The sequence below is a fragment of the Melanerpes formicivorus genome, unplaced genomic scaffold, assembly GCF_026170545.1.
Source record: "Melanerpes formicivorus ecotype bairdi unplaced genomic scaffold, bMelFor1.0.p_v2 SCAF_5, whole genome shotgun sequence".
NCBI classification, from domain to species: domain Eukaryota; kingdom Metazoa; phylum Chordata; class Aves; order Piciformes; family Picidae; genus Melanerpes; species Melanerpes formicivorus.
In genome coordinates this window covers 32,171,826-32,197,410 of record NW_027142357.1, presented here as the reverse complement: position 1 = coordinate 32,197,410, position 25,585 = coordinate 32,171,826, and the positions used below count along the sequence as shown (strand labels likewise).

At 42.9% G+C, this 25,585-nt stretch overlaps 1 protein-coding gene across 1 annotated transcript in view; it reads left to right on the top strand.

Annotated features, from left to right (window-relative positions):
• The window catches only part of SNX4 (sorting nexin 4), a 42,585-nt gene extending 17,405 nt beyond the window's left edge, over positions 1–25,180 (top strand). The window contains 9 exon segments of the mRNA XM_068139043.1: positions 3,338–3,393; positions 8,015–8,087; positions 9,888–9,949; positions 11,398–11,463; positions 16,827–16,916; positions 18,770–18,869; positions 20,628–20,773; positions 22,138–22,252; positions 23,231–25,180. Coding sequence (XP_067995144.1) covers positions 3,338–3,393; positions 8,015–8,087; positions 9,888–9,949; positions 11,398–11,463; positions 16,827–16,916; positions 18,770–18,869; positions 20,628–20,773; positions 22,138–22,252; positions 23,231–23,278 — 756 coding nt within the window. The 3' untranslated portion in view covers positions 23,279–25,180.
• The last annotated feature ends 405 nt before the right edge of the window (positions 25,181–25,585 follow it).

Below are 25,585 nucleotides of genomic sequence, written 5' to 3'. Positions count from 1 at the left end.
TTCTAGGTTTGGTTGTGTTCATAGTTTCTCTTGTATAGTTCCTCTTAGGGGAAAAGAAAGTTTTTGCAAAAGCCTGGGAAAAAGGCATCTTTCCCTTTTATTCAACTTCTGAAGCAATAAAACCTTCAAGATTGGAGGTTATTTAGCACTACACTGGAGGACAAACCTCTGTTCATTACCTGTCATAGACTAGAATCAGACTATGCTGCCACTGTGTCTGCTGCTGAGGCATTAAAGCAGGATGTGCCTTTTGTCCCAAAGGGTTTGAACCAAGCTATCTGAACTTTAAATGAGGCATTAACGCAGTGTAGCATGCTATACATGAATGTTGATGTTGGAGACTGTGTTTACTCTGCCAACTGTATCATTAAATCATGCCTTTCTTCCCTCCCACCCCCAGCACTTAATTTTATTCTTTATGGGATTTGTCACTTGGGATTTTAACCCTTCCTTTAGGAAGGAGAAGATTCCCCCTCTCTCTCCAGTTTACTTAAATGATTATAGGATCACAGTAGGAATTAACTGTCTGAAAACTCCTTAGCTCTGCCTCATTTGAGGGAGAGATCATCTCTAAAGCGATTGTGCTTGTTAGTTTTAAATCAAATTTAAGACTGGACAGACAGTTTTCCAACAGCATAATCCTGCGTGGCACAAATGCTGGAGAGTGGAATGTGGGAGTTGCTGGGCTGTTAACATCAAGGAGGAAATAACCCTGCTTGGATGGTTGAGCATTGGCAGGATCTTGGTTCCTGCCGGACAGTGCTTGCATACTTACTGAGCTCTGCCTTCAGAGCACTCCGTCTGTCGGTAACAAAAGGTGAAAACTTGCTCTGGAGTTGTAATGCAGGAAGTGATCCTTTTCAGGTGTAAACCCACTGACCTTCCATGCTGTCCTAACAAACTGAATTGGCTTTGGTGCCTACTGTTTGAACAGAAACAACAGTCTTTTGGAGAACAGCTGCCTAGAAGGACTCTGTCCTACTGTTGCTGTGTCTCAGTGGTGTTTGCACTGTTAAAGAATGTGTGGGCAGCACATGTAGGTGCATCTGAACAACCTGCAATGCAATTGTGTTGTCTAATGATCTGTGGGGATCATAGAATCAATAGAGGTTGGAAGAGACCTCAGAGATCATCAAGTCCAACCTGTCACCCAAGACCTCATGACTACTAAACCATGGTACCAAGTGCCACATCCAGTCCTCTCTTGAACACCTCCAGGGATGGTGACTTCACCATCCCCCTGGGCAGCACATTCCAATGGCTAACAACTCTCTTTGTGAAGAACTTTTTCCTCACCTCGAGCCTAAACTTCCCCTGCTGCAGTTTGAGACTGTGTCCTCTTGTTCTGTTGATGGTTGCCAACCACCCTTCAGGTAGTTGTAGACAGCAATAAGGTCTCCTCTGAGCCTTCTCTTCTCCAGGCTAAACAATCCCAGCTCCCTCAGCCACTCCTTGTAAGGCTTGTGCTTGAGGCCTCTCACCAGCCTCATTGGAGGTCCAAGGTCATAGAGGTTTGTGGAACCTGGGATTTGGAATTATTGCAGCATTTTGTGTTCCCTGTGCTATCTTGGTCATGCTTTCCCATGCTGCCTTCACAAGATATTCTTAGAGGGATGCTGCACATAGTGACAGCAATGAACCTGTTTTCTTCTAATACCAGACACTTGCAAGTATCATTCACTTGCCTTTTGGTTTGTGGATTATGCTTTATGATGCTGGTTTGGTGATTGGAAGAAGTACAGCTAAAGTCAGTAAGATTTTCATCAGTACATCTTACCTTACCTTCTTGCAAGACAGAGATTACTTTGCTCTCAACCTGGATAATGTCCTCAGTGTCCTCCAGTTATGGAAGTGGCTCCAAGTGAAAGACACTTGAGGTGATACTTGGTATCTTCTGCTCAGCCCCAATGCAGTTAGAGGCAGAACAGTCTCAAGCTGTGTTTCATCTGGAGAATTAGGCCCTAAAAGGAGGACTATTCCTGTTTTGGGAAACCAGTGTTCTCTTCACTATCAAATTCATAATAGCTCTTCAAGCTCCAAGTTGGCTGTAACAGTGTACAAAATATTCTTGTGTCACACACCAGCGCTAACAAATACTGCTGGAGTAACATCCTCCTGGCAGTTGAGGCAGTCCCTTAGCTGTAAGAGTGCACTGTAGGAAATCTATAGACATCAGGAGATGTTTGCTTTTCTTTCTCTGAGAAGAGAGATGTCTTGATCAAAAGTGAGCTCCAGCCATTCTCCCTGAGTTAGAGTTTTCAGTACAGATGCAGTACAGTTTCAGTACTGTTTGCAGTACAGATGAGCCCTGAGTGAGCTGCATGCGAAGTGCCACACAGAAATGAAAACTTGTGGTGGTGTGGGACTTCTGTGGATAAGGCTTGAATCTCTCATCTGTGTTGGCATCTTGTTAAGAGCAAATGACTGTTACACAGTGAAATGTTCACTTAAACAAAAAAACCCACCAACCCACAACACTAAACCCCCTAACTCCTCAGAGATTCTGTACTGCCATTGCAGTCATTGGTAAGCCAGCATCTCAAAAAGTTAAGTAGCCAGTTACCTTTTTAATTGGGTATTGACCTTTCTTCTGTAGAGAGTTGTACATACAATGTTCTTTTTTTTTACATCACAGCATTTAAACTAGCTCTATGCTGATATACAAATTACATATTTTCTGTAAAGCAAGTCATAAAGTAAGAGAACACCATATATAAGATTTTGATTTCACTGGGGAGCTGTTCCTAGTAATAAAGAGCCATATAGAGGTCACTCTACCACTGGTTTTATTTGGTTTGAAAAATATAAAATAGCTTGTCCATATGGCCTTGTGTTACTCAAGTGCTTCATCTGAAAAGAATGTAGGGCTGTGTATCTTAACTCCCATGACTTGTGTAGCATTTTGGAAGGGGCTGTTTTTGTGGGGTTTGGATTATGCCAGCTTAATTTTAGTGGATGCTGCTTACATTCTAGCTCATGAAAATAGCTGATTTCTTTATATTTTTGTTTACTTTTTCATTAAAAAGTCTGACATACAGGACACCTAGTGTCAACTTGTTCAGTGTTTGGAGATTTAAATATGTGAGGAAGGCAAGATTTTAATTTTTGTTTACTTTTTCATTAAAAAGTCTGACATACAGGACACCTAGTGTCAACTTGTTCAGTGTTTGGAGATTTAAATATGTGAGGAAGGCAAGATTTTAATGTTTTTTCTAAGAGTGCTGCCAGAAGGCTGAGAGATATATATATATATTTTTAATCTATTTTTCTTTGGTCACTGGAATTTAATTGCATTGAATTAACAAAGCTTTTCTTTTTTTTTTTCCCCCCTTTTCAGGCAGATTCCAGATTAAAAGCTCTTAATGCAACATTCAGAGTGAAAAACCCAGACAAGTAAGATTCCACGTCCTTCTTCCCTCTCTTTGCCTTTTTCAGTTACAGCTGTTACTTCAGATGACAGAATACTCTCTCTCCTTTAGAATAATTCAGAAGAGGCAAAAATTATCTTTCTGCACTTAAATTTTAACTGAATCCCAGTAAGGAGGTAGTGTGAAAAGGTTTGATAAATCCTGTTTCTAGGAGCAGGATGCATTCATAAAAATGCATCACTTCCTGCAAAATGAGTCCTTAATCGTAGCTACTTTAAAAGGAAAGGACAAAAACCCCAACCCCAGAGGAAAAAACCTCTTAATATTTGCTTGCAAAGAAGTCTTTCCAAGCATGAACAGAATACAGATTGATAGTAGGTCTTTCCAAAAATCTGCTGTTGTACAATTCTGGATGCAAGCACCCCAGTGTTGAAGTTCATAGTTCCCTTCAAGCTGCCAATTTTCCCAGATGCAGTTTGGAGGTCACTTTAGCTCTGAGACAGGCCATAGAGCAATCTTCTGGATCAGCAAAAATGGTGAGAAGTGTTATGAGAGGTTCATCATACCCTAGGTGGTGAGGAGGCTAAAGTAAGAGTTTGTATTTCTGCAATAGTTAGAAACATTGACATGCAGCAGTAGGGTCAAGAGATGTTACTGTTTGCCATCAAACTGTGGAGATTCATATGAAGTATCCTTGTGGGTTCATCTGCTGTCTTATAATGGCAATAGGAGATGCTGTTTAGGGAGAATCCATGTGCCTGGCTGTGCTCTCTTTCCTTTGTGCTTGCCTAGCATCTATGGGTATTGTGTTAAAGACTTTAGAGGGCATATACCTTCCTAGTGGTCTTTAGAGGCATGTCTGTGAGCTGATACGGTCCCTTCTGTTTTTAGTGTGTTTGCTTTTAGTATCATAGTATCAGTCAGGGTTGGAAGGGACTACAAGGATCATCTAGTTCCAACCCCCCTGCCATGGGCAGGGACACCCCACACTAGATCAGGCTGGACAGAGCCTCATCCAGCCTGGTCTTAAACACCTCCAGGGATGGGGCCTCAACCCCTGTCACCTCTGTGACAGAAAGGAAGCTTTTAGCTAGGATTTAATGTAAAAGATAACAGTCATGAATGAGACTGAATGATAGGAATTCCCTCAAAATCTACTGGTGAAATTGGGCCATTGTTTGAATGCTTTATTCTCTATCATCTTCATCTGTGCTAGTTAGAGTTGACTTTTCCTACTTTCACAGCAGGGAAGCTTTGCCTGTAGTCCGCCTAAAGGGGTTGGGTGGGCAAGAATGGTTAAGGCTGAGGTGAGGAATAGACTGTTGTTATCCTTTGAAGTAACTGAGTGTTTTGTAAAGTAAAGCTGTTGTGAGAAGTGTCTCTTGGTAAAAAGCAGGAAAGAGTTAATATGAGGAAGAGCTCATATCAAAACCAGTCCCTGAGTATTTCTCTCAGCAAAGACTTCACGGTACTTCACAAATGTTTTCTGTTGTATTCTGTCAGCTGCACAGCTTCCAAATTGAACTTTTGGATGAAAGTTGAATAAATAACTGATGAGCATAACTTTGGGGGAGTTTTGTTTTGGTTTTGTTTGTTTCAAATCAAGGGCAGCCTTTTAGCATAGCATGTGTGGCCTTAACAGGAGGACTAGTGCCTTGCTCTGCCTAGCACGCTTAGCTTGAGCTACCTGGAATCTGATGCCTTGCCTTTGGTCCTTGTGTGAGTGAGTGGTAAAGTGGGGTCAGCAAGCTCATCTTGCCAAAACAAAAGATCTGCTGTGTGCAGTGTAGGCTTTCAGGATCAGTAAGGGTTCAGGTGAAGGAGGATTACTTTGTGGTCCTGTGGAGCTGCACCTTTCAGCTTAGGGCAACATGAGGAGCTTTACACGGCTTGAAATGATGTTGCTCTATGAGCTCAGGTGTAGATGTGAAACTAAATCTCCTCCGGTGGGAAGCATTTAATAACTTCAGTGATTGAATAATGTGGTGATACAAATGTGGCATTCTGGTATTCAGCAGTAATTTGTATCTACTGCAGACCTCTAATTTGGCTTCATGGCACCCATCCTCATGTTCCCTTCCTGTGCTTTAATTAAAGCAGTAGCTTGCTTCTTGGTGAAGAAGTTGATTTCTTCTTGGTTTCCTCAGAAAACAGTGGATCCTTTTGTAAGGCAGAAATAGGGGGGAGGGAAAACCCCCAAACATAACGTTTATGTTTTGTCTGTTTAGTTGGAAAAGTGGCTTGTTCTTTACTGGGCAGAACTGTAGCATCTTGCTTCACAAAATGGGAAAATGCTGCTGCCCTCTGTGATGTTGGAGGGAGTACTGCAGAGTCAGATGCACAAAGTAGTGCTGTCTACTGTGAATTCTCTTCTTTGCTCTTGTCTTTGAAAGATATTTTTGAGGAGAAACCTGGTGGTGGTGCTACAGAAATATGACCTGATCTGTTCTTCATTTGTGTCTGAAGTTATCCGTGATACTCAAATATCTATAGGCTGTTGATAGTGCTGCAGAGCCAGTAAAACCCAGTGAAAAGCACTAGTTAAAAAAGCCTCAGTTGCTGAGTGCCAAACCTGTCTTGTATCATGCACTATTATGATGCACTGGAAAGTAAACACCCCTTTGTGTGCCTCACCAGGCTCAGTTTGGAAACTGCTTTATAAACTCTCCATTTTTTATTTAGTTTTCTTTTTTTGTGTGAGCAAGAAGTGAAGGCTGAAGCAAACACTGAGAAATAAACCTTTGATCTGCAGCGAGCCCCGGTCTCTTTAATTTTGCAGGACAACATGTTTTTAGATTTGTAAAAATTTCCACCTTCACAGAATATTGGATGGAAAAAAACCAACACCACTCTGGTTTATGGTTTTCTGAGACAATAAAAAGAATCTCAGTGCTGAAGTAGTAACTCTTTGTGTTATTTTATTTTGGTGCTGATGGAGGAGTTGACACGGGGAGAAGAGGTATTGCTGCTGGAATCCAGGATACTGAAAGACCTCTTAGGTTCCCGACTCTTCCCTTCAGGGAGTGTGGCATTCCTGAAAGCATTCTTGCCACAAAACAGGATAAATAAAACTTTTCATTATCAACCTTTCTGAGGTGGAAAGGAGAGTCTTCCTGAGTTGAAAGCATGCTTTCTAATCTTTTGTTTTGAGTGCAATTATTTCAGGTATCTTCACTGTACGTGTCTGCAGCTGTCTGACAGGCAGCCCTGGTGCATATTTTATAAAGTGTAAACTGAAAAAGATTGCTCTCTAAACCCCACTGTGCAGATCAATGGCTGTATTTATTTGTCTCATACAGTTTCTCTGCTGACTTTTACATCTCTTTATGTTCTTTAACCCTGTGCGCGTCATAAACTCATAAAAGATGCTCCTTGGAGATAAGAAACTACTAGAAATGGTAATAAAGCTTCTACTTCCTGAATGTAAGGAGAGGGATATTTTAGGGGGAAGACTTCCTGGTGAGGGAAGAAGAGGTGTTAAAAGAAAAAACACTGGAATTTCATACTTGGTCACCCAACACAAGTGACTTGACTTATTTTAGTAAGACCCCTTGGGTATAAACTGTGCTGAATACGAAGTCTGACTGTATGCCTGTGGTGGGAGGAGGGAGGAAGAGGTATTTTTATGCTTGAACATCAGCCTCAGAGGAGATAATCTTAGTCTCCCATTCCTGGATTCTAATTGCATTTTTCAACGTTATTTATTCATTTTCAGATCATTATTTAGTGATTTAGGTGAAGCACTTTCTGGCTTCCCATCCGGATGAAATATGTTCCTGTGTATCAAAGCATCTCAAGAGTTAGACTTGTGTGTAGTAGCAAGGGTTTGTGCATACAGAAGTGGCTGTTGCTCTGGCTTGATTGGTTACCTGTCACTAGCAAAGCTGTGGCAGCTGCCTCTGCTCTGTGATGAGGATGAGCCAAGTTTATGAACTGAAACCACCACCAAGGCTTAACTGAGGTGGCAGATAATGTTTCTTGCCATCTGTTCATGGCAGGCCAGCAGTGTGCACATGGTCACTTATGATGGGTTACCCAACTGTTGTCTTCCCCAGTTGAAATGACTTGATAGCTTGACTCCTGTGCAGGTACAAGTCTCAGTAAGGTTTCATATGTAATAAGTAACAGATCTCTTATGGCTTAGCTGTGGAGTAATTGTTGCAGTTATCAATAGCTCCTTGCACTTCTGAAAAGCTGTGCTTAAAACTGGCTAGGTGGCAGCTTTAGAGTGAAATACTTTAGTCAGGTTGGAAATGTGAATTTATTTTTACAAAGAAATACATACACTTCAGCAGATTTTGGCTTTGTACTTACTTGAAGCTTTCCTGTTCGCTCAGGCTGGCTTTTATAAATCCCTCTTCCCATTTTTTGGTGGGTTTTCTTTGGTGTTGTTTTGGTTTGGGTGTTTTTAGCACCAACACAATGCAGTAATTTACATTTGAAAAGTAGCAGTTTTGCAAGTGTTGGGTTGTTTGCTTTAGGGAGATTAAACTCTGCAGTCACTTCTTTAAGAATCTTCAGCTAATTCCATTTCAACATAATCCAGGCTGGGTCTTGCTGGCTGTAGTGTTGTGGCTGTGTCTTGCATTCTGTGAAAGCTTGCTTTCATGATGGCTAATGATGTACTATCTGTTTCCTGCTCCCAGGAGATTTACGGAGCTAAAACACTATAGCGATGAACTGCAGTCTGTCATATCACACCTCCTGCGAGTCAGAGCTGTAAGTATTTCCCATGTGTGTTGTGACAAATAGTATAATTTATTTCTAAGGTAGTATTTCTTGTGTAGTCCAGAGAACTGGTATATGTGCTCTAGAGTAAGGGCGGTTTGGTTGGAGAGAGTCTGACTCTGGAGTGTGGGGCAGGAGATGGCAAGGGGGAAGGGCACTGACTCAGTACAGGTTTGGTGGGGAAAGAGTTCTAAACGTGGTGGTTGAGCTTGACAGTCATTGGAGGAGCAAATGCATCCATCTTGCTAATCTGCCTTCTCCACTGATGGTTACATATCAGAGGGAGGTGTTTACAGTATCACAGTATAACTTAGGTTGGAAAGGACCTCGAGGATCATCGAGTCCAACCTATCAACACAGACCCCATGACTAGACCATGGCACCAAGTGCCACGTCCAATCTCCCTTTGAACACCTCCAGGGATGGTGACTCAACCACCTCCCTGGGCAGCCCGTTCCAATGATGAATGACTCGCTCGGTGAAGAACTTCCTCCTCACCTCGAGTCTAAACCTCCCCTGGCGCAGCTTGAGACTGTGTCCCCTTGTTCTGGTGCTGGTTGCCTGGGAGAAGAGACCAACCCCTTCCAGGCCACAACCACTCCTCAGGTAGTTGTAGGAGGCTTATAGTTTAAGGAGGCTTGAGATATCTGCTTCTCTCTACTCATCAGACAAGTTGCTTTTGCTGGATGTCTGGGGTGGGAAGGGCCCTAAACCACAGTTTCCTGCTAATACTTTGTTGTCCAGGGTTTTTGGTTCGATTTGTATATGCTTCCCAGCAGCCTTTTTCTATTTTTGGCATGTTCTTCAATCTGTAATGAATGATGTTCTTTCTGATGATGAAACAATTATGTCATGCATCAAGATACTCTGTGGGTTGAGAAGGGAAGATTTATTTTTTGAGTCACAAAAAGGAAACAGAAAATTACAGTTCCAACAATGAGTGTGACACTGCTTTTTAGTGTGTTCAACACAGATTTGATTTTTAACCAAAGCTGTGTCCTGTTGTGCTGAGGAACTTGAGGACTAATCAGTGGCATTCTGCTGACGCCGGCTTTTTGTTGGGCGATTTGCTTATATTTCCTTTTTACTGCTCTGACAGACCAATAATGGTAACACTTGCCAAACTTCAGTTTCATTCATTGCTACATCACCATTACAAGGGCATTGATTAGGTTACACCTCTCACTTCAGAGTGTAAACATGGTCTTTACTTCTGAGGTTTTTTTGCCGGTGTCAGTAGTGCCGGCTGGGGCAGGAACTGGCTCTCCGAACAGCTGAAATGAAGTACCTAGCTTGAGCAGTAAGACCTGCAATGGATAGCTCATTTCCTTTCCTTCTTTTTCACTGTCACTTGTTAGAATTTGAGTGAGGCTTTTCTTACAGCCTTGATGACAGGATGGACTTCTGTCTTGCCATCTTTCTGTTTAAATAGGTAAGTGTATATATAAGGCTGGCATTATTTGGGTAAAGGAGGCTATGCCTTACATCTGCTTGTGAAAATCTGAAGATTACTTGATTATTTGTGGTCTCCATAGGTATGTCCTATAGAAGAATGCATCCAAACAAATACTCAAAATATTACTTTCCAATATAGCCTTGATTGTGACTTCAGTCTTCAAAGACTTAATGCTGTTGATTTTTCTTTCAGTAGTGGCCTCAATGAGATTTAGGCCTAATCTTTGCATACCTTTGTAAAAACGTTCAGGCTTTAGCTTGAAGTTTGTGTTTGGATTTTCACAAAGCAATTGCATTTGATGTTGATGACCAAAATCTGACTCTAAAATGTTTCAGAGGGTAGCAGACCGGCTATATGGTGTCTATAAAGTCCATGGCAACTATGGAAGAGTATTCAGGTAAGATTTCATACTGTTCTTAAATGTATTCATAGGCAGACTGTTGTGGGGAGGGAGGATTTGTTGTTTGTGTTTCTGCTTTTGAAAGCTATATCTGAAATACTTCAATGTCTGCCATGACAAACTTCATATTGCAGTGCTAATGAGATTTCTGTGTTGGATACAGCAATCTTTGGATCTGCTGAGCTTTGTCTCTGGTGGAAGACTTCAGCTTTCTGCTTCTTATTATAGACATTTTGAGCTTTTGTTATGCAGGCATTCTGTTTCTTCAGGAATTAACTTGCTACATACTTTCATGCAATTGACTCTGAAAAGCTCCTAGGTCCTTTTGAGGGTTAAAAATCAACAACTATGTCCAATTTTAGTACCTTTATAAAGTGAATTTGCCATTTATTTTTTGATTTATATGAGTGAATTGCATGCTCAAGTTTTCCATCTCACTGGAGAATTGAAGAATCTAAACTTCTGGTTAAGGGAAACCTCCTGCTTCTACACACTGTTCAAGTGCTAAATTTAATTCTCTGGGTTAATGGATTGCAGATGTCTTTCTCATTGGGGATTTTAAAGTGAAATTAGGTGTAGTTCTGTAATAACACAAAGACAAACAAATGTCAACATCATCAGAGTGGAATGTTTATGAAAACAATGAAGGACAGAATAGATGCATTAGATTGAAATACAAGGGGGACTTCCTCCTTCTTTCTGGTAGAAAGAGTTGTGGATGTTATTCATGCAACTACGAAGTTTCATAAGGTTTCACAAAGCTGAGGGCACAATTAAAAGTGCAGGGTATGTACTTAGATGTCCAGAGCAAGTCTCTGGCTATATTTATTGTAGCTGTGTTTCCTTCTTTTATCTAAATAATCTCCCTAATATGAATAGCTTGTTGCAAGATGGTGTGTTTGTTTTTTAGTGAATAGAACTAAACAAAAGATAACATACAGAGAATGCTTTCAGAAGTAAAGTTTTTGCAAATGTCCAATCTCACTTTCTGGTTTGTGGTTTGTTGGGGTTTTGTTTTGCATGAGAGGCTTTTATCTGATAATGTTCTGAGTTTCTTCTTGATGAGCATGTTAGACCAAATTCCCACTGCCCCTCACCCCCTTGGTTTATTTTAAGTGCTAGGGGTTTTTTGTTTTGATGTTTATTTGTGTTTGTGGGGGTTTTTTTAGCTATTTAAACAAGACTTTTTCTGCTCAAAACCAATCCTAAACTAAGTATCTAAGATGAATTTAGGTGTCTGGGACAATTGTTTAATGGAGTGCTGTAGATAGCCTTGCCACGTTGTCAGTGTCGCTCCTTAGATGCGGTCAAACTGTTTTCTTCTCTTAACTTCGAGGCAGTTTCCATTCAGGTGTCACCTGGGAAGAAACTATATACAGGATGCAGCTTATTAACTTCCCTTACCCTTCATGTGTGATGTTGTTTCTCGTTTGTTTTTCCTACAGTGAGTGGAGTGCAATAGAAAAGGAGATGGGGGATGGGTTGCAGAGTGCTGGCCACCACATGGATGTGTAAGTACTGACTGAGTATCTGATAGTTTGATGTAAGCCAGATGTAGAACTCTCCCTCTTTCCTCTCTTTTTCGCTCAACCCCAAAGTACATACAAGGAGGGCACTGAGAAAGCTGGGGGTGCATTGTTTTTAGGTATTCAGTATTTCTGTGACTTGGATGCAGGCATAATTTTAGCATCCATGTACTGTATTAAGTAGCTCAAAAGGTCTCAGGAGAACTGGAGGGGTTTCTTTTCTATTATTATTTTGAAATTGTAGAACTGTTTGGAATTTTTCCAGGTTTTCTTTTAAGCTACTATGCCAGAAACTGGTGGAATACAATTTTAATGTACTGCAGACCTGAGGAGATCCATTTGGGTTTGATAGCAGCGTTTTCTACCATGCAGTAGATGGTACACACATTTGGGCTTAATTACAGAGTTAAGGAATTTAATTAATCAGCACCAAAAGGCCAATGGATTCTTGAAGCAAATACTAACTGGATGTAATAAAGTAGAGAATCCTCCCTCTTTGCATCTTTTGGAGTCAGATGGCAGAGTATGAAAAGCATAGTCTTCAAAATAAGAGTCTAGCAATTGAAACTGCTCTCAGAATTGCTATTCTTGGCTCCTGCTTTTCAGGTAGTCATAACAAGTGAAACAGTATTTCTTATCACTCTGATTCCTCTTCTTTTATCACACAGTACAGATAAGTAACAGCTCAGGCAGGAAATGGAAGCAGTTTGACTCTTCTTCATACAGTCCTTTTACTCACGAAGTATAACTTGTTCAGTTCAAGCTTAACTGCAGGTTTATGTATGTACTACTGCATGGTTGTTACTGGTGTTGTGCCTTGTCAAGTGGAAGGATTTGAAGGCCCACACCAAATTCTGCCCTCAGCTTTCTCACAGTAAGTCTTAGCAGATTTTAAGAAATCTGAACCCTTCTGAATAATTTATTCACACTTCCACATTTTGGCTAATATGGTGGTCTGCACCCAAAAAAAAGCTACCAATTTTTTGAGTCAGAGGGCTCTGACAAGAATAAAGAAATGGAGAATGCATTCTGCGTTCAGAAGAAGATAACTGAAATAGAGGTGGAATACAATATGCAGAAGTTGAAATGGCTACAAAAACAGGAGAGAAGAAGCCATAAGCAGGCTTTCAGATACACCCCACTAAGATATCAAACACCTACAAATGCATAACCAACTAAAAGAAGTGGGTTTCAGTCCTTGGTCGGGAGGCTGAACCCTCTTCATGCATTGGAGATGTTTAATATTTCTGTCTGCAACACAGTTAGGGTTTCTGGGTAATTTTAACCACTGTATAAAGTTTGAGGTAGCTTTCATTGTCTGTCATCTCTTCTGCTCTGGCACTCTTGTGCAACAAGGATCTCTTAGTGACAATCAAGCAAGAAGCAGCAGATGTGAGATTTGAGAACTCATTCAGTGACCCATGGGGTCTCCCACCAGTAAGGTTCGTATCTGCGGTCACTTGGAAGCATAACTTACCAGCTCAGTTACCATTCCCATAACGTTAGACAGGAGTTCATCTCATCAAAAAGCTACTTCAAGAGGGTTACCTAATATGATGTTAAACTTCAAGACTAATTTAATTATTCTCCATCTCAGCCATATGCTGTAGTCTTTACCAGATGTTTAAATAAATATTTGAGTTGTTATTGTTGAGTATGAGCTAAAACTGCTTAATATTTGGAGAAGAAGCCCAAAGCTTCCCTGGGTGTGTGCTGTGTAACAGGATGAGGCTTGCTGAAGTGATGCAAAACAGCAGAGTATGCTGAGAGAGCTTCAGTGAATGGCTGTAGCCCTGGTATTTAAAAGATGAAAGAAGAAAATGCTGGCTTTGGCTTGTGTCCTTTATGATACTAATGAGTGACCCTTTATCCCTATATCAACTAGACTGTCATTACAGGTGGAGCCAGTCTAAAGTGAAACAGAGCTTTGGATGACAATTCCCACAAAGGCTGGGAACGTATTAGTATCATAGTATCATTCAGGGTTGGAAGGGACCACAAGGATCATCGAGTTCCAACCCCCCTGCCATGGGCAGGGAGAGCCCACACTAGATCAGGCTGGCCAGAGCCTCATCCAGCCTGCTCTTAAACACCCCCAGGGACGGGGTCTCGACCACCTCCCTGGACAACCCATTCCAGTGCTTCAGCACTCTCATGGTGAAGAACCTCCTCCTCACCTCCAGCCTGAATCTCCCCACCTCCAGCTTCATTGCATTCCCCCTAGTCTTATCACTACCTGATATCCTGAGAAGTCCCTCCCCAGCCTTCTTGTAGGCCCCCTTCAGATACTGGAAGGCCACAATTAGGTCACCTCGGAGCCTTAGAACTTACTGCAGTGATTCCCCTCAAGATTTCCCCTGGTTTATCTGTCTGCTTAGGACAAACCTCTATTTTAAACTTCAGCTTAGGCAGTCAGAAATACAGATCATCTTATTACTTTGTTTTTTCAAATAAGACTTCAGTGTCATGAAAAATATGTCTAGGTCAGGTGGGGCTTCGTTGGGTGGGGGTTTTGGGTTTGATTTTTTTGTTGTTGTTTGATTTGAGGGCTTGTTTGGTTTGGGGTTTTTTTTTTGTGGCTTTTCATTTTCTTTTGGTTTTGTTAGGGTTTTTTTTTTTTTGCTTTTGGCTTTGTGGGGTGTTTGACAGACATGTCTGCTACAGAGGAGCTCTAGCATTGTTCTAAACTTAGGACCTACTTGAAACTGAAATGTGGCCCATCTGCTGTCCTGAGAACTCCAACCACTGTACTAAAATTACTGCATTTTAGAACTTAAAAATAGAGAGGGCAAGTCACTTATGACCTGTGTGGCTGCAGGGTATTTTCAGAACAAGTACATCTTTTGACAGTTTGAACTACTTTACTTTGATTCACAATGTGAATTCTCATTCTGCCTTTTCTTTTATCCCTTCTACTTAATCAGCTGTTGCTGGTCACTTTGTATGTTAGGCTTATTTATCACTGGCAGCCTTAGTAGGGCTTTTCCTAGATGTGCCATATCTCTTAGTTTGGATGCTCTGCAAAATTAATCTTGCCTGCCAGCTTATAACATTCATGAACAGATGGGCATGTTTACAGCTCCGTCTCATTTTTCCCTTTCTTCCAGTTTCTCTGCAAGTAGCTGCTTCCAGAGAAGGGCAACAAAGCTGGTGAGGGGTTTGGAGCACAAGCCCTATGAGGAGAGGCTGAGGGCTGGTCTCTTCTCCCAGGCAACCAACACCAGAACAAGAGGACACAGTCTCAAGCTGCATCAGTGGGGGTTTAGGCTGGATGTTCGGAAGAAGTTCTATACAGAGAGAGTGATTGCCCATTGGAATGAGCTGCCCAGGGAGGCAGTGGAGTCACCATCACTGGAGGTGTTTAGGAAGAGAGTGGATGGGGTGCTTGGTGCCATGGTTTAGTTGATTAGATAGTGTTGGATGATAGAATAGAATGAACCAGGTTGGAGGAGACCTTCAAGATCATTGTGTCCAACCCATCATCCAGCTCCATCTAATCAACTAAACCATGCAACCAAGCACCCCATCAGGTCTTCTCCTGAACACCTCCAGTGATGATGACTCCACCACCTCCCCGGGCAGCCCATTCCAATGGGCAATCACTCTCTCTGTGAAGAGCTTCTTCCTAACATACAGAGAGAGTGATTGTCCATTAGAATGATAGGTTGGACTCGGTGATCTCAAAGGTCTCTTCCAGTCTAGTCTGTTCCAAGAGTCTTAGTTTTTGTGCCCTACTGAGCAGGCCTAAGGATGATAACTTTCAGCAGGACTGGCTCCCTCAGTTTCCCAGGTGCTAAGTAACCTTGGTGTTTTTTTTAGAACTTGCAAGGAGGGATTTTTTGTTCTCTCCTGAGTCATGTTACCAGTTTCCTTTCATCTTGAAACTGTGTCACTTTTTCCATAGAACCAGTTGCTGGAGAGGCATGGGAATAAAGGGAGAAGTTCAAAGACCTTGCAAACACTTTAAAGCCAAGAGGTGCTGTAATTAACATTTGGGTTGCACTATGCTGGTCACTGGACAGCCACGGACATATGCTTTGCTTCAGGGAACCTGCAGCTATGCAAGGGATTGGCACATACTTGAGAATCCAGAGTGAGTTGGCAGAATAGGGGAAGGCATTTGCAGTGGGGTCTCATTCTGTTCATCTCCAGTGACACAGGCCCAGTAATGCGGGCTAAAGTGGCATCCTGTTTCCATTGCTGTGCCAAGTGAGACGTGCAGCTACCTCTCAGCTGTAGGCCTGTGACCACATGCAGTCATCTTGGTTAGGGAGAACCTATTAAATACTGTCCCATGAGCAAGATAAGCCAGAAGTGCTTTTTGCCATTTTTAGGGAAAGTCAGCATAAATGACAAAACTCTCAGTCCAAGAGCTGTGTAGTTGTACTTCAGACTTCTCCCTACAAGGAAGGTTTGAAGTTCTTGTTGCTCTGAATTGATATGCCTGACTTAGACAGCAGACAAAACAACAGACCTTCAAGGAACTGAGGGACTGCCTAAAGGCTGGTTGTAGCCAGGTGGGGGTTGGTCTCTTCTCCCAGGCAACCAGCACCAGAACAAGAGGACACAGTCTCAAGCTGCACCAGGGGAAGTTTAGGCTGGAGGGGAGGAGAAAATTCTTCACAGAGAGAGTTGTTAGCCATTGGAATGGGCTGCCCAGGGAGGTGGTGGAGTCACTATTGTTGGAGGTGTTCAAGAGGGGATTGGACGTGGAACTGGGTGCCATGGTCTAGTAGGTGTGAGGTCTTGGGTGATGATCTTTGAGGTCTTTTCCAACCTTGTTGATTCTATGACTTAAAGTTGCGGTGTTCAGAGCACCACTGTGAGTCCTCTCTTACTCAGGCTGACTAATGATGATCTCAGAGGTCTTTTCCAACCTGGTTAATTCTATTCTAATGAACAATGAAAGCAGCCTCTTTGCTTTTCAGAAGGTATGATGTTCATGTTCCTACGCCTTAGGTCTTTAAGCCTTGCAGGATTTCCTCTGCACCCTGTCTTTTTTTGCCTTGGTGCTAGCTGTTGACAGTCCACTGAAGAAAAGGAATACATTGTTTTTCTTTCCTGTAAGAAAAACTGCCCCATCTTCAGCAGGAAACTTACAATAGATCTCATGCTTGTCAAATGATTCACCGTAGTAACAACCAAAGAAAGGGGCCTGCAGGGATGTTTATATTAACTGATTCAGAGTTTAATTAAGACAAAGGGGAAACCCTTTTTGAAGTGCCTTCCACTGTTTTGCTTTGTGACTCATGTTTTTGTCAAACAGGTGTCCTCCCTTGTTACTGTATGTGTAGTCTTTCAAGGTTGAGTTATGGGACCTCGTATTTAACCATGGCTGTTTTCACCAGATATGCAGCTTCTATTGATGACATCCTGGAAGAAGAGGAACATTATGCAGATCAGTTGAAAGAATATCTCTTCTATGCAGAAGCACTACGGTATGTACAGAAACGTATAGCTCAGATGAAAGCTGTAGTCCTTTCCTCTGGCGTTGTGGTGATGGCAAATTTCGTTTGCTATCCTCTTCTGCTCTCAGAGAAACAGAAATTTCAGTGTTGTGGAATCTCCATATTCTTGCTTTGTGTTGTGTTTACTCCTTTGATTGCCACGTGGGTGGCAATACAATTTAAACCTGAGCTGATCAATAGTGAAATGTCAGAAATATTGAAATCTGTGTGCCGTGGGAGGAAGTGCTGCTGTTTATTCGTCCGGTTGCGCTGTTCCACAATGTGCTGAAAGCTTCAGCTTTCAAGTGAGATAGGCTAAACAGAGCTGCTAGAGCTATTATGAATTCCAGCAAGTTTTATCTGCTGTACAGCATTGTGCAGCTAAATAACTGAATTCTGGTTGGTTGGTTTTATTTTTGTGTGTGTCTGTTTTTTAACGTTAGCCTTTACTCCCTTACAAGCATGGATACAAAGGCAAATTGCTGAGTGCTGTAAGATTGGGCCTGAAACTGTTGTGCTCTCCAGGGCTGGCTCTCAACCTCTTGGAAAGGGCAGTGGGGAATTGGGTTGGCAAGTGTGATGGCTGCTGTGTGGGAACCCAGAGCACCAGTAGCCTCTCCTGGGAGGTTCACGTGCATCCAGCAGCGGAGTGCGGATGTAGCATTGTCAGCCCACACAGGGCTGGGGCTTGCTGCAGGTGGTCAGAGGAAACTCTCCTCTGTTCCAGATGAAAGGCACTGTATGAATCTAGAAGCACAGTTGCTTGTTTTCATTTTTCAAACAAGTATTTCATGACTGACTGATAATGTTGCTGCTGTGACAGGTGCCATCTCCAGATACTTTTTGCCATAGTTGTGATTTTATTTTTGATTCTGTAATGTATTTTGAATAAAACTATTTTACAGTGGTGCCCTTAAGTAGGGCTTGGATTGCTGAGAGTGTCTTGGAATGAGTCATAGTATCATAGTATCAGTCAGGGTTGGAAGGGACCACAAGGATCAGCTAGTTCCAACCCCCCTACCATGGGCAGGGACACCTCACACTAGATCAGCCTGGCCAGAGCCTCGTCCAGCCTGCTCTTAAACACCTCCAGGGACGGTGCCCAACCACCTCCCTGGACAACCCATTCCAGGGCTTCACCACTCTCATGGGGAAGAACCTCCTCCTCACATCCAGCCTGAATCTCCCCACCTCCAGCTTTATTCCATTCCCCCTAGTCCTATCACTACCTGAGATCCTGAGAAGTCCCTCCCCAGCCTTCTTGTAGGCCCCCTTCAGATGCTGGAAGGCCACAATGAGGTCACCTGGGAGCCTTCTTTTTTCCAGACTGAACAGCTCCAACTCCCTCAGTCTGTCCTCACAGGAGAGGTGCTCCAGCCCTCTGATCATCCTCGTGGCCCTTCTCTGGACACCTTCCAGCACGTCCATATCCTTCTTGTAATAGGGGCTCCAGAACTGGACACAGTACTCCAGGTGGGGTCTCACCAGAGCTGAGTAGAGGGGGAGAATCACCTCCCTTGACCTGCTGGCCACACTTCTCTTGATGCAGCCCAGGATTTGATTGGCTTTCAGTCTAAAGAGAGGAAGAGAATGAACTAAGAACTTTACACTTACAATTCAAGCTTGCTTAGCCACAGCATTTGCTGTGTTACGCATTCAGTGATAAGACTGTTGAATTCAAGCTAGGTGAATAACTGAATGTGCTGCCTGCCAAAAACCTCAACCAAAACAAAACCAACCAACCAAACCTAACACAGCCCATGATGCTGTTTGTGAAGTGTAAATGAAGGGAGACAGCCAAACAAAGTAATATGTGACAGGTCTTTTCATTGCTTGCCTTTCAGGGCGGTTTGCAGGAAACATGAACTAATGCAATATGACTTGGAAATGGCTGCACAGGACCTAACAACTAAGAAACAGCAGTGTGAGGAGCTGGCAACAGGAGTGAGTCTTTTTTCCGCTTTCTTCTCCAAAATGCCTTTTATTTCTTCATTTATTTTTTTTGTTTGAGCCAAGTCACTCAGAATGACATTTAAATGGCACTAACATTGCTGGCTGCTGCTCCTGAGAAGCAGTATCGTGTGAGCTGTAGGAATCTGAGGTTTGAAGTGACTTGGTTCTTGGTGATGTAAGCTGTTTGTATCAGGCATCTTTTATTCAATACTGAGTAAGTAAAAGGTCGCAGGAAATATGACTTCAGCAGAATAACACCAACAACTCTCTATCCTGAAGATCAAAACTCTGGAAATTCTGGAAGGCTTCCTTTTCCTTTTGAAAGGTGAATGTTACTGATATGTGATGTTAGCCCCTTTTATGGGGAAGTTAATATTACTTTAACATTTTTCAGATAATGTTTTAATTATTTAACATTCCTAAGATTGCTATGGTACCTACTGGTATTCCATAGTCACTAGTGGTGTCCCCCAGGGATCAGTGCTGGGCCCCATGCACTTTAATATCTGTGATGATCTGGATGAGGGCATTGAGTCCATCATCAGTAAGTTTGCAGATATCACCAAGCTGCGGGCAGGTGTTGATCTGTTAGAGGGTAGGGGAACTCTGCAGAGGGACCTTGACAGGCTGGACAGATGGGCAGAGTCCAACGGCATGAGATTTAACACATCCAAGTGCCGGGTTCTGCACATTGGCCACAGCAACCCCATGCAGTGCTACAGGCTGGGGTCAGAGTGGCTGGAGAGTGGCCAGGTGGAAAGGCACCTGGGGGTATGGGTTGATAGTAGGCTGAACGTGAGCCAGCGGTATGCCCAAGTGGCATCCTGGCCTGTATCAGGAACAGTGTGGCCAGCAGGAGCAGGGAGGTCATTCTGCCCCTGTACTCAGCACTGGTTAGGCCACACCTTGAGTACTGTGTCTAGTTCTGGGCCCCTCAGTTTAGTAAAGATGTTGACTTGCTGGAACATGTCCAGAGGAGGGCAATGAAGCTGGGAAGGGGCTTGGAGCACAAGCCCTATGAGGAGAAGCGGAGGGAGATGAGGTTGCTTAGCCTGGAGAAGAGGAGGCTCAGGGGAGACCTTCTTGCTCTCTACAACTACCTGAAGGGAGGTTGTAGCCAGGTGGGGGTTGGTCTCTTTTCCCAGGCAACCAGCACCAGAACAAGAGGACCAAGTCTCAAGCTGTGCTCGGGGAGGTTTAGGCTGGAGGTTAGGAAGAAGTTCTTCACAGAAAGATTGATTGGCCATTGGAATGTGCTGCCCAGGGAGGTGGTGGAGTCACCATCACTGGAGGTGTTTAGGAAGAGCCTGAATGGGGTGCTTGGTGCTATGGTTTCGTTGTTTAGATGGTGTTGGATGATAGGTTGGACTTGATGATCTCAAAGGTCTTTTCCAACCTGGTTTATTCTATTCTATATGGAACTACCTCATGGCTTTTCCTTCTCATACAGAATGCAAGACTTAATTTCTTTACTACTTGAGTAGGAAAACTGCTCTGAAAGGTTACCTAAATCAGTGGAATGACTCACTTATGGTTCAATCCACAAACCAGCATTTTCTTCCTTCCCATGCCACCATACCTCCTGTAGCTACCTATCAAGTCATAAAAATTTCATTGGTGAAATAGAGGTTAAAGCTAAAAATCAGCAGAAAACCATGAATAAGCCCAAATGCTGGGTAAAACCCACATAATGTCTTCTGGCTGCGCTCAGGAATGCCAAACCTAGAGTGTTTTTTGTGTTTTTTGTAGACTGTGAGAACATTCTCTCTGAAAGGCATGACCAGCAAGCTCTTTGGGCAGGAAACCCCTGAGCAGAGGGAAGCCAAGATAAAGGTTCTAGAAGAGCAGATACAGGAAGGAGAAGAACAGCTGAAGTCCAAAAATCTGGAGGGCAGGTAAATGAGCTTGGCTCTTTCACAAAAGCCACAAGGCTTGCCTTAAGAAAAGTTCTTGACTGGATGCTCTTGAAGGTGTTTGCATTTTATAAGTGTTTTTAATATATTCTTGGTGTTTATGAGCTGTCTATAAAAGCTGCTGTCAGCTGCAAGTTGTGAAATAAGGTACAGTACATGCAGCTAGCTTCTGGTGCGATCGCATGGCTTATGTAAAACCTGATGACTTTCCCAGTTACTGAGCCCACTCTAATGGCTGACATGCATGTTTTTATATTCAGCTAGTAATATGTTTAGCAGGTGGACTTGTAGGCCTGCAGCTGAATAGCCTGACTCAAAAGCTGATTTGCTCCAAACCCAGTATTTAGTTTGGTTTATGTGTATGGGTCCCGTGCTTATGCTCTGCAACTTGTCATATAGGGGACAACTGTCTCCTGTTTAAAAGAGGTTAGAGATTCTGGCAGGTTGTTTGAGTAGCTGCTGCTTGGTGCTCTAGTGAAATCTGCAAGAATGCAACCATAAAAATAGGAACTAGTATTCCTAAAGCAATGTGGTTGTGTCAGAACATGCTCATTGTGTAACACGAGGAGTAACTGTGGTACCTCCTCCTATGTTAGGATTAGAGCTGGAAACATAAAGACTAGTTCATGAACAGTTCCAAACAACAAGGTGCTCAGTAAGTGTGATTTCTTTATCATTTTGACAGAGGTATTAGAGATGTGCTTTTGTAGCTCTGGAAGCAATTTTCAAGTGAACACTTGCCTAGTAAGTGTAGCCCACCTGAAACTAAAGCTATGAATTACAGAAATCTACCTCGCTTTCAGTTAAGGGCACATCACCACACCACAGAATTAATTATTGAAGTGAATTGTTCAAGTCAAATTTGCATTGTAAATGGTGGGTGCATTTGCATGTCTCAAATCCTGATAAGTGAGTTTTCATGTTGGAAAGACGAGGATTCTGACTAGACAATTGAAAAAGACACATGCAGTGTTGTGTGCTGAGTATTAGAGTAGTTTTTCCTCAGATTCTGTTGGGGTAAGTGTATTCTGAGTTATGTCAACTGTATATGGCAGTGATGTTTCTTGGGGTGGGAAAAACAACAACAAACTAACCAAACAACCCAACTCTTCCTGTGAAACTGACTCTAGTTTAAAAGGCTTCAGAAGAGGATGGAGAATTGGGTAGCAGTGCCAAGTGTAAAATGAGGACACTGTGGGATGCATATAACAGGGCTTGGTTTACTGACTGGAAGGTGAAGCACTTTGTCATCCATAGCTTCTCTGCTGAGGGTCCAGAGGAAGGAAGATGAGCTGAGGGTGGAACACATGAAACAGTTAGTAAGAGAAATGTTGCTTTAATTGCAGAGACTTTGTGAAAAGTGCCTGGGCTGACATCGAGCGGTTTAAAGAGCAGAAGAACCACGATCTGAAGGAGGCGCTCATAAGCTACGCAGTTATGCAGATCAGCATGTGCAAAAAGGTAACCTCTGCCACCTGGAAGGCCAGGCCAGTCTGGCTGTCATATCAGCAGGGGAGCCAGGCAAACTTTCAATAACTAGGAGCACTGCAGTCACAGAAGGCTGGAAGTCACTAGCGTAAAACCTCCCACATATTCCATCCCACTTCATCTCAGTGATGTGTTAATGGTGAGAGATCATAGGCAGTGTGGTCCCACTCCTGCCTTGTTCTTTATTACCTTTGGTGAGACTTAGAATCATAGAATTGTTAAGGTTGGAAGGGACCTCAAGGATCATCTAGTTTCAAACCCCTGCCATGGGCAGGGACACCTCACACTACATCAGGTTGCTCAGAGCCACATCCAGCCTGGCCTTAAAATCCTGCAGGGGTGGAGCTTCCACCACATCCCTGGGCAACCTGTTCCAGTGTCTCACCACCCTCATGGGGAAGAACTGCTTCCTAACATCCAATCTGAATTTATCCATGTCTATTTTTGTTCTATTCCCCCTAGTCCTATCATTACCTAACACCCTAAAAAGTCCCTCCCCAGCTTTCTTGTAGGCCCCCTTCAGATATTGGAAGGCCACAATTAGGTCTCCTGAGAGCCTTCTCTTCTCCAGACTGAACAGCCCCAACTCCCTCAGTCTGTCCTCATAGGAGAGGTGCTCCAGCCCTCTGATCATTCTTGTGGCCCTTCTCTAGACGCATTCCAGCACATCCAGATCCTTCCTGTAATAGGGGCTCCAGAACTGGATACAGTACTCCAGGTGGAGTCTCTCCAGAGTGGAGTAGAGGGGGAGAAACACCTCCCTCTACCTGCTGGCTATGCTTCTCCTGATGCAGCCCAGGATGTGATTGGCTTTCTGGGCTGCAAGTGCACACTGGTGGCTCATGGTGAACTTCTTTGGTAGAGTCTTCTGTGGAAGAAAGTCTGTTGATGAGTTTTGTAAACAAAGCATATTGCCATCTATTGATTTTTAACTTTTTATTGTTTTTAAAGGGAATTCAAGTTTGGACAAATGCCAAGGAATGCTTCAGCAAGATGTGATTATCTGGAAATGAATTCTTCCTCCAAGTGCCAGAAGACAGAAGCACAACTGTATAACACCACTGTTAAGTTGCTACATGACTTACCTACGAAACATGTAATAAATGACTCCAGTGACTAGTTTTCCTTTCTGCTGATTGTAATTGTTAATAAAGGACGAAGAGGACGTGTTTTTAAATGTTAAGCCCTGACTGCCACTTTTGTGGTGCGTTTTATATGTGGTAGCAAATAATTCAGGGGTAAAAGACTTTATTGAAAACTTCAGCTCTGCACTGGGGCAAAGCTATAGGGAAAGCTATCCCCCCCAAAAAAATATGAACTGAACTGTTCTGAGACTTGTGAAACACCATGCCCTGTAACGTGTAGATCACTTCCAGATGCCCTTCTTCTCAGCCCTTGCTATTTAGAGTTTTTAATGCTCAAGGGTGCTTTGGCTTTATAATGAGGGACAGAGTTGTGTTCTTGAGGTCTACACGGTAAGGGGACACAAATGAAATACTGTTACAGCAAGGGTTCATATTTAAATGCCTTGGCATGTCCATGGAGAAATGAGCTTTTCTGGAGTTCAGGTGAAGCAGTCTCAAGTACCTGAGATGTTTGAAACTCTACAGTAGAGGTGTCATACAATGGTTTGATACGATATTCTGCGTTGTGTGGTTCTCGTTTCAATTTTGATACAGGCATTGACTTCTTACCAAACTTTTTCCTGGAAGCAAAGGAGGCTGGTGATCCAGCTGAGCAGCAAACCAAAGTCAAAGCTGGTAAGAGGCAGGTGCACCTTCTTTGGTTGTTGGAACCTGCTTATGCCAGATGTCAGTCTGGCCTGCGGTACCTCTTCTTGAACTGAAGTGGTTTGGTTCTTGAAAGAGTAGTTCTTTATGAAGACGCTGAAATAAACCTGGTGCAACTTCTGTAGTGCTTAAGAGCAGTGATGTGCAGAATCCACAATGAACCGAGTTGTCTGTTTGGCTCTTGTTACGCTGTTTCTGTGTGTGTATATATATGCATATACACCAGTGCAACATGATTTGCAGTTGCAGGTACTGGCATTAAATGTTTCCAATCGTGAAAAGCACTCACCACTGTCTACTCTTGGGCTTTTTCTACATGTGTCCCTGACGTCTTGTGGAGTTTGTCAGACTTGATTGCTAGTCCTGAAGGAAGCTTTGTAGTGTTCTGTTGAAGTATGTAATTATTCTGGATTATAACACTACTCAGATTTTGAAGGGGGGTTTTGTTTGCTTTTTATCAGAAATACCCCAGGAAGTCCTTAAATGTCCTTTTGATAAACAGTTGCTGATCTGTCCCATGTTACTTTTGTCTCTGCAGCGTTTCTTTTCTATAAACCCACGGTAAAGAATGAGTAGGCCTGGTGTATACTACAGCATAAAACTCTGACGTAGAATTCTGGTCGCTGTAACTTGTGCTGGCTTCTTTTTTTTTTTTGTAAGGCATGTGACAGTGACACTTCTAGCTGTGAGATGGCTTTGGGCAGAAAGAGGTCCCTCTGTTTAACACCAAGAAAGAGAGGCATTGTTCCATTGAGAGGCTGCAGTATGCAGTTCTGAGACAGGCTGAAGGACTCTTACATTCCGAACCAAGAAGTTGCACACCTGATGTATTCAGTAAACCTTCTAAAGGAGTGGTGCCTTAATACAATACTGTGAGGCGCTCAGAGTAGGGATTTTTTTTCATGCACTTTGATTTTTTTTTTTGGGTAGATCTTTTCTGGTGCCTCTTTCCACATTTCACTTGCTGTACAGCTGATTAAATGTATTAGTCTGCCTTTTTTTATTTTTAATTTCTTTTTTTTCCTTGCTAGTTGTACTAAATTGAAGAAGGGAACAAAACAGTTCTTGTAAGTTTTGTGCCAAATAAGCTAAATAAAATTGCTCTTTGATATTTTTGTGATGCTGTGCTTTGTTAAACTGCTCTCTTCCCAGTTCTGACTGGGCTGCTGTTCGGTTTCTTGAAATGGGTTCTTGTCCCTCTTCATTGAATGATTTAGGTTGGAAAGGACCTTGAAGACCATCTAGTTCCAACCCCCCTGCCATGGGCAGCGACACCTTCCACTAAACCTATGAGGAGAGGCTGAAGGAGCTGGGGCTGCTTAGCCTGGAGAAGAGGAGACTCAGGGGTGACCTTATTGCTGTCTACAACTACCTGAAGGGAGGTTGTAGACAGGCAGAGGTTGGTCTCTTCTCCCAGGCAACCAGCACCAGAACAAGAGGACACAGTTTCAGGCTGCGCCAGGGGAGGTTCAGGCTGGAGGTCAGGAGGAAGTTTTACACAGAGAGAGTGATTGCC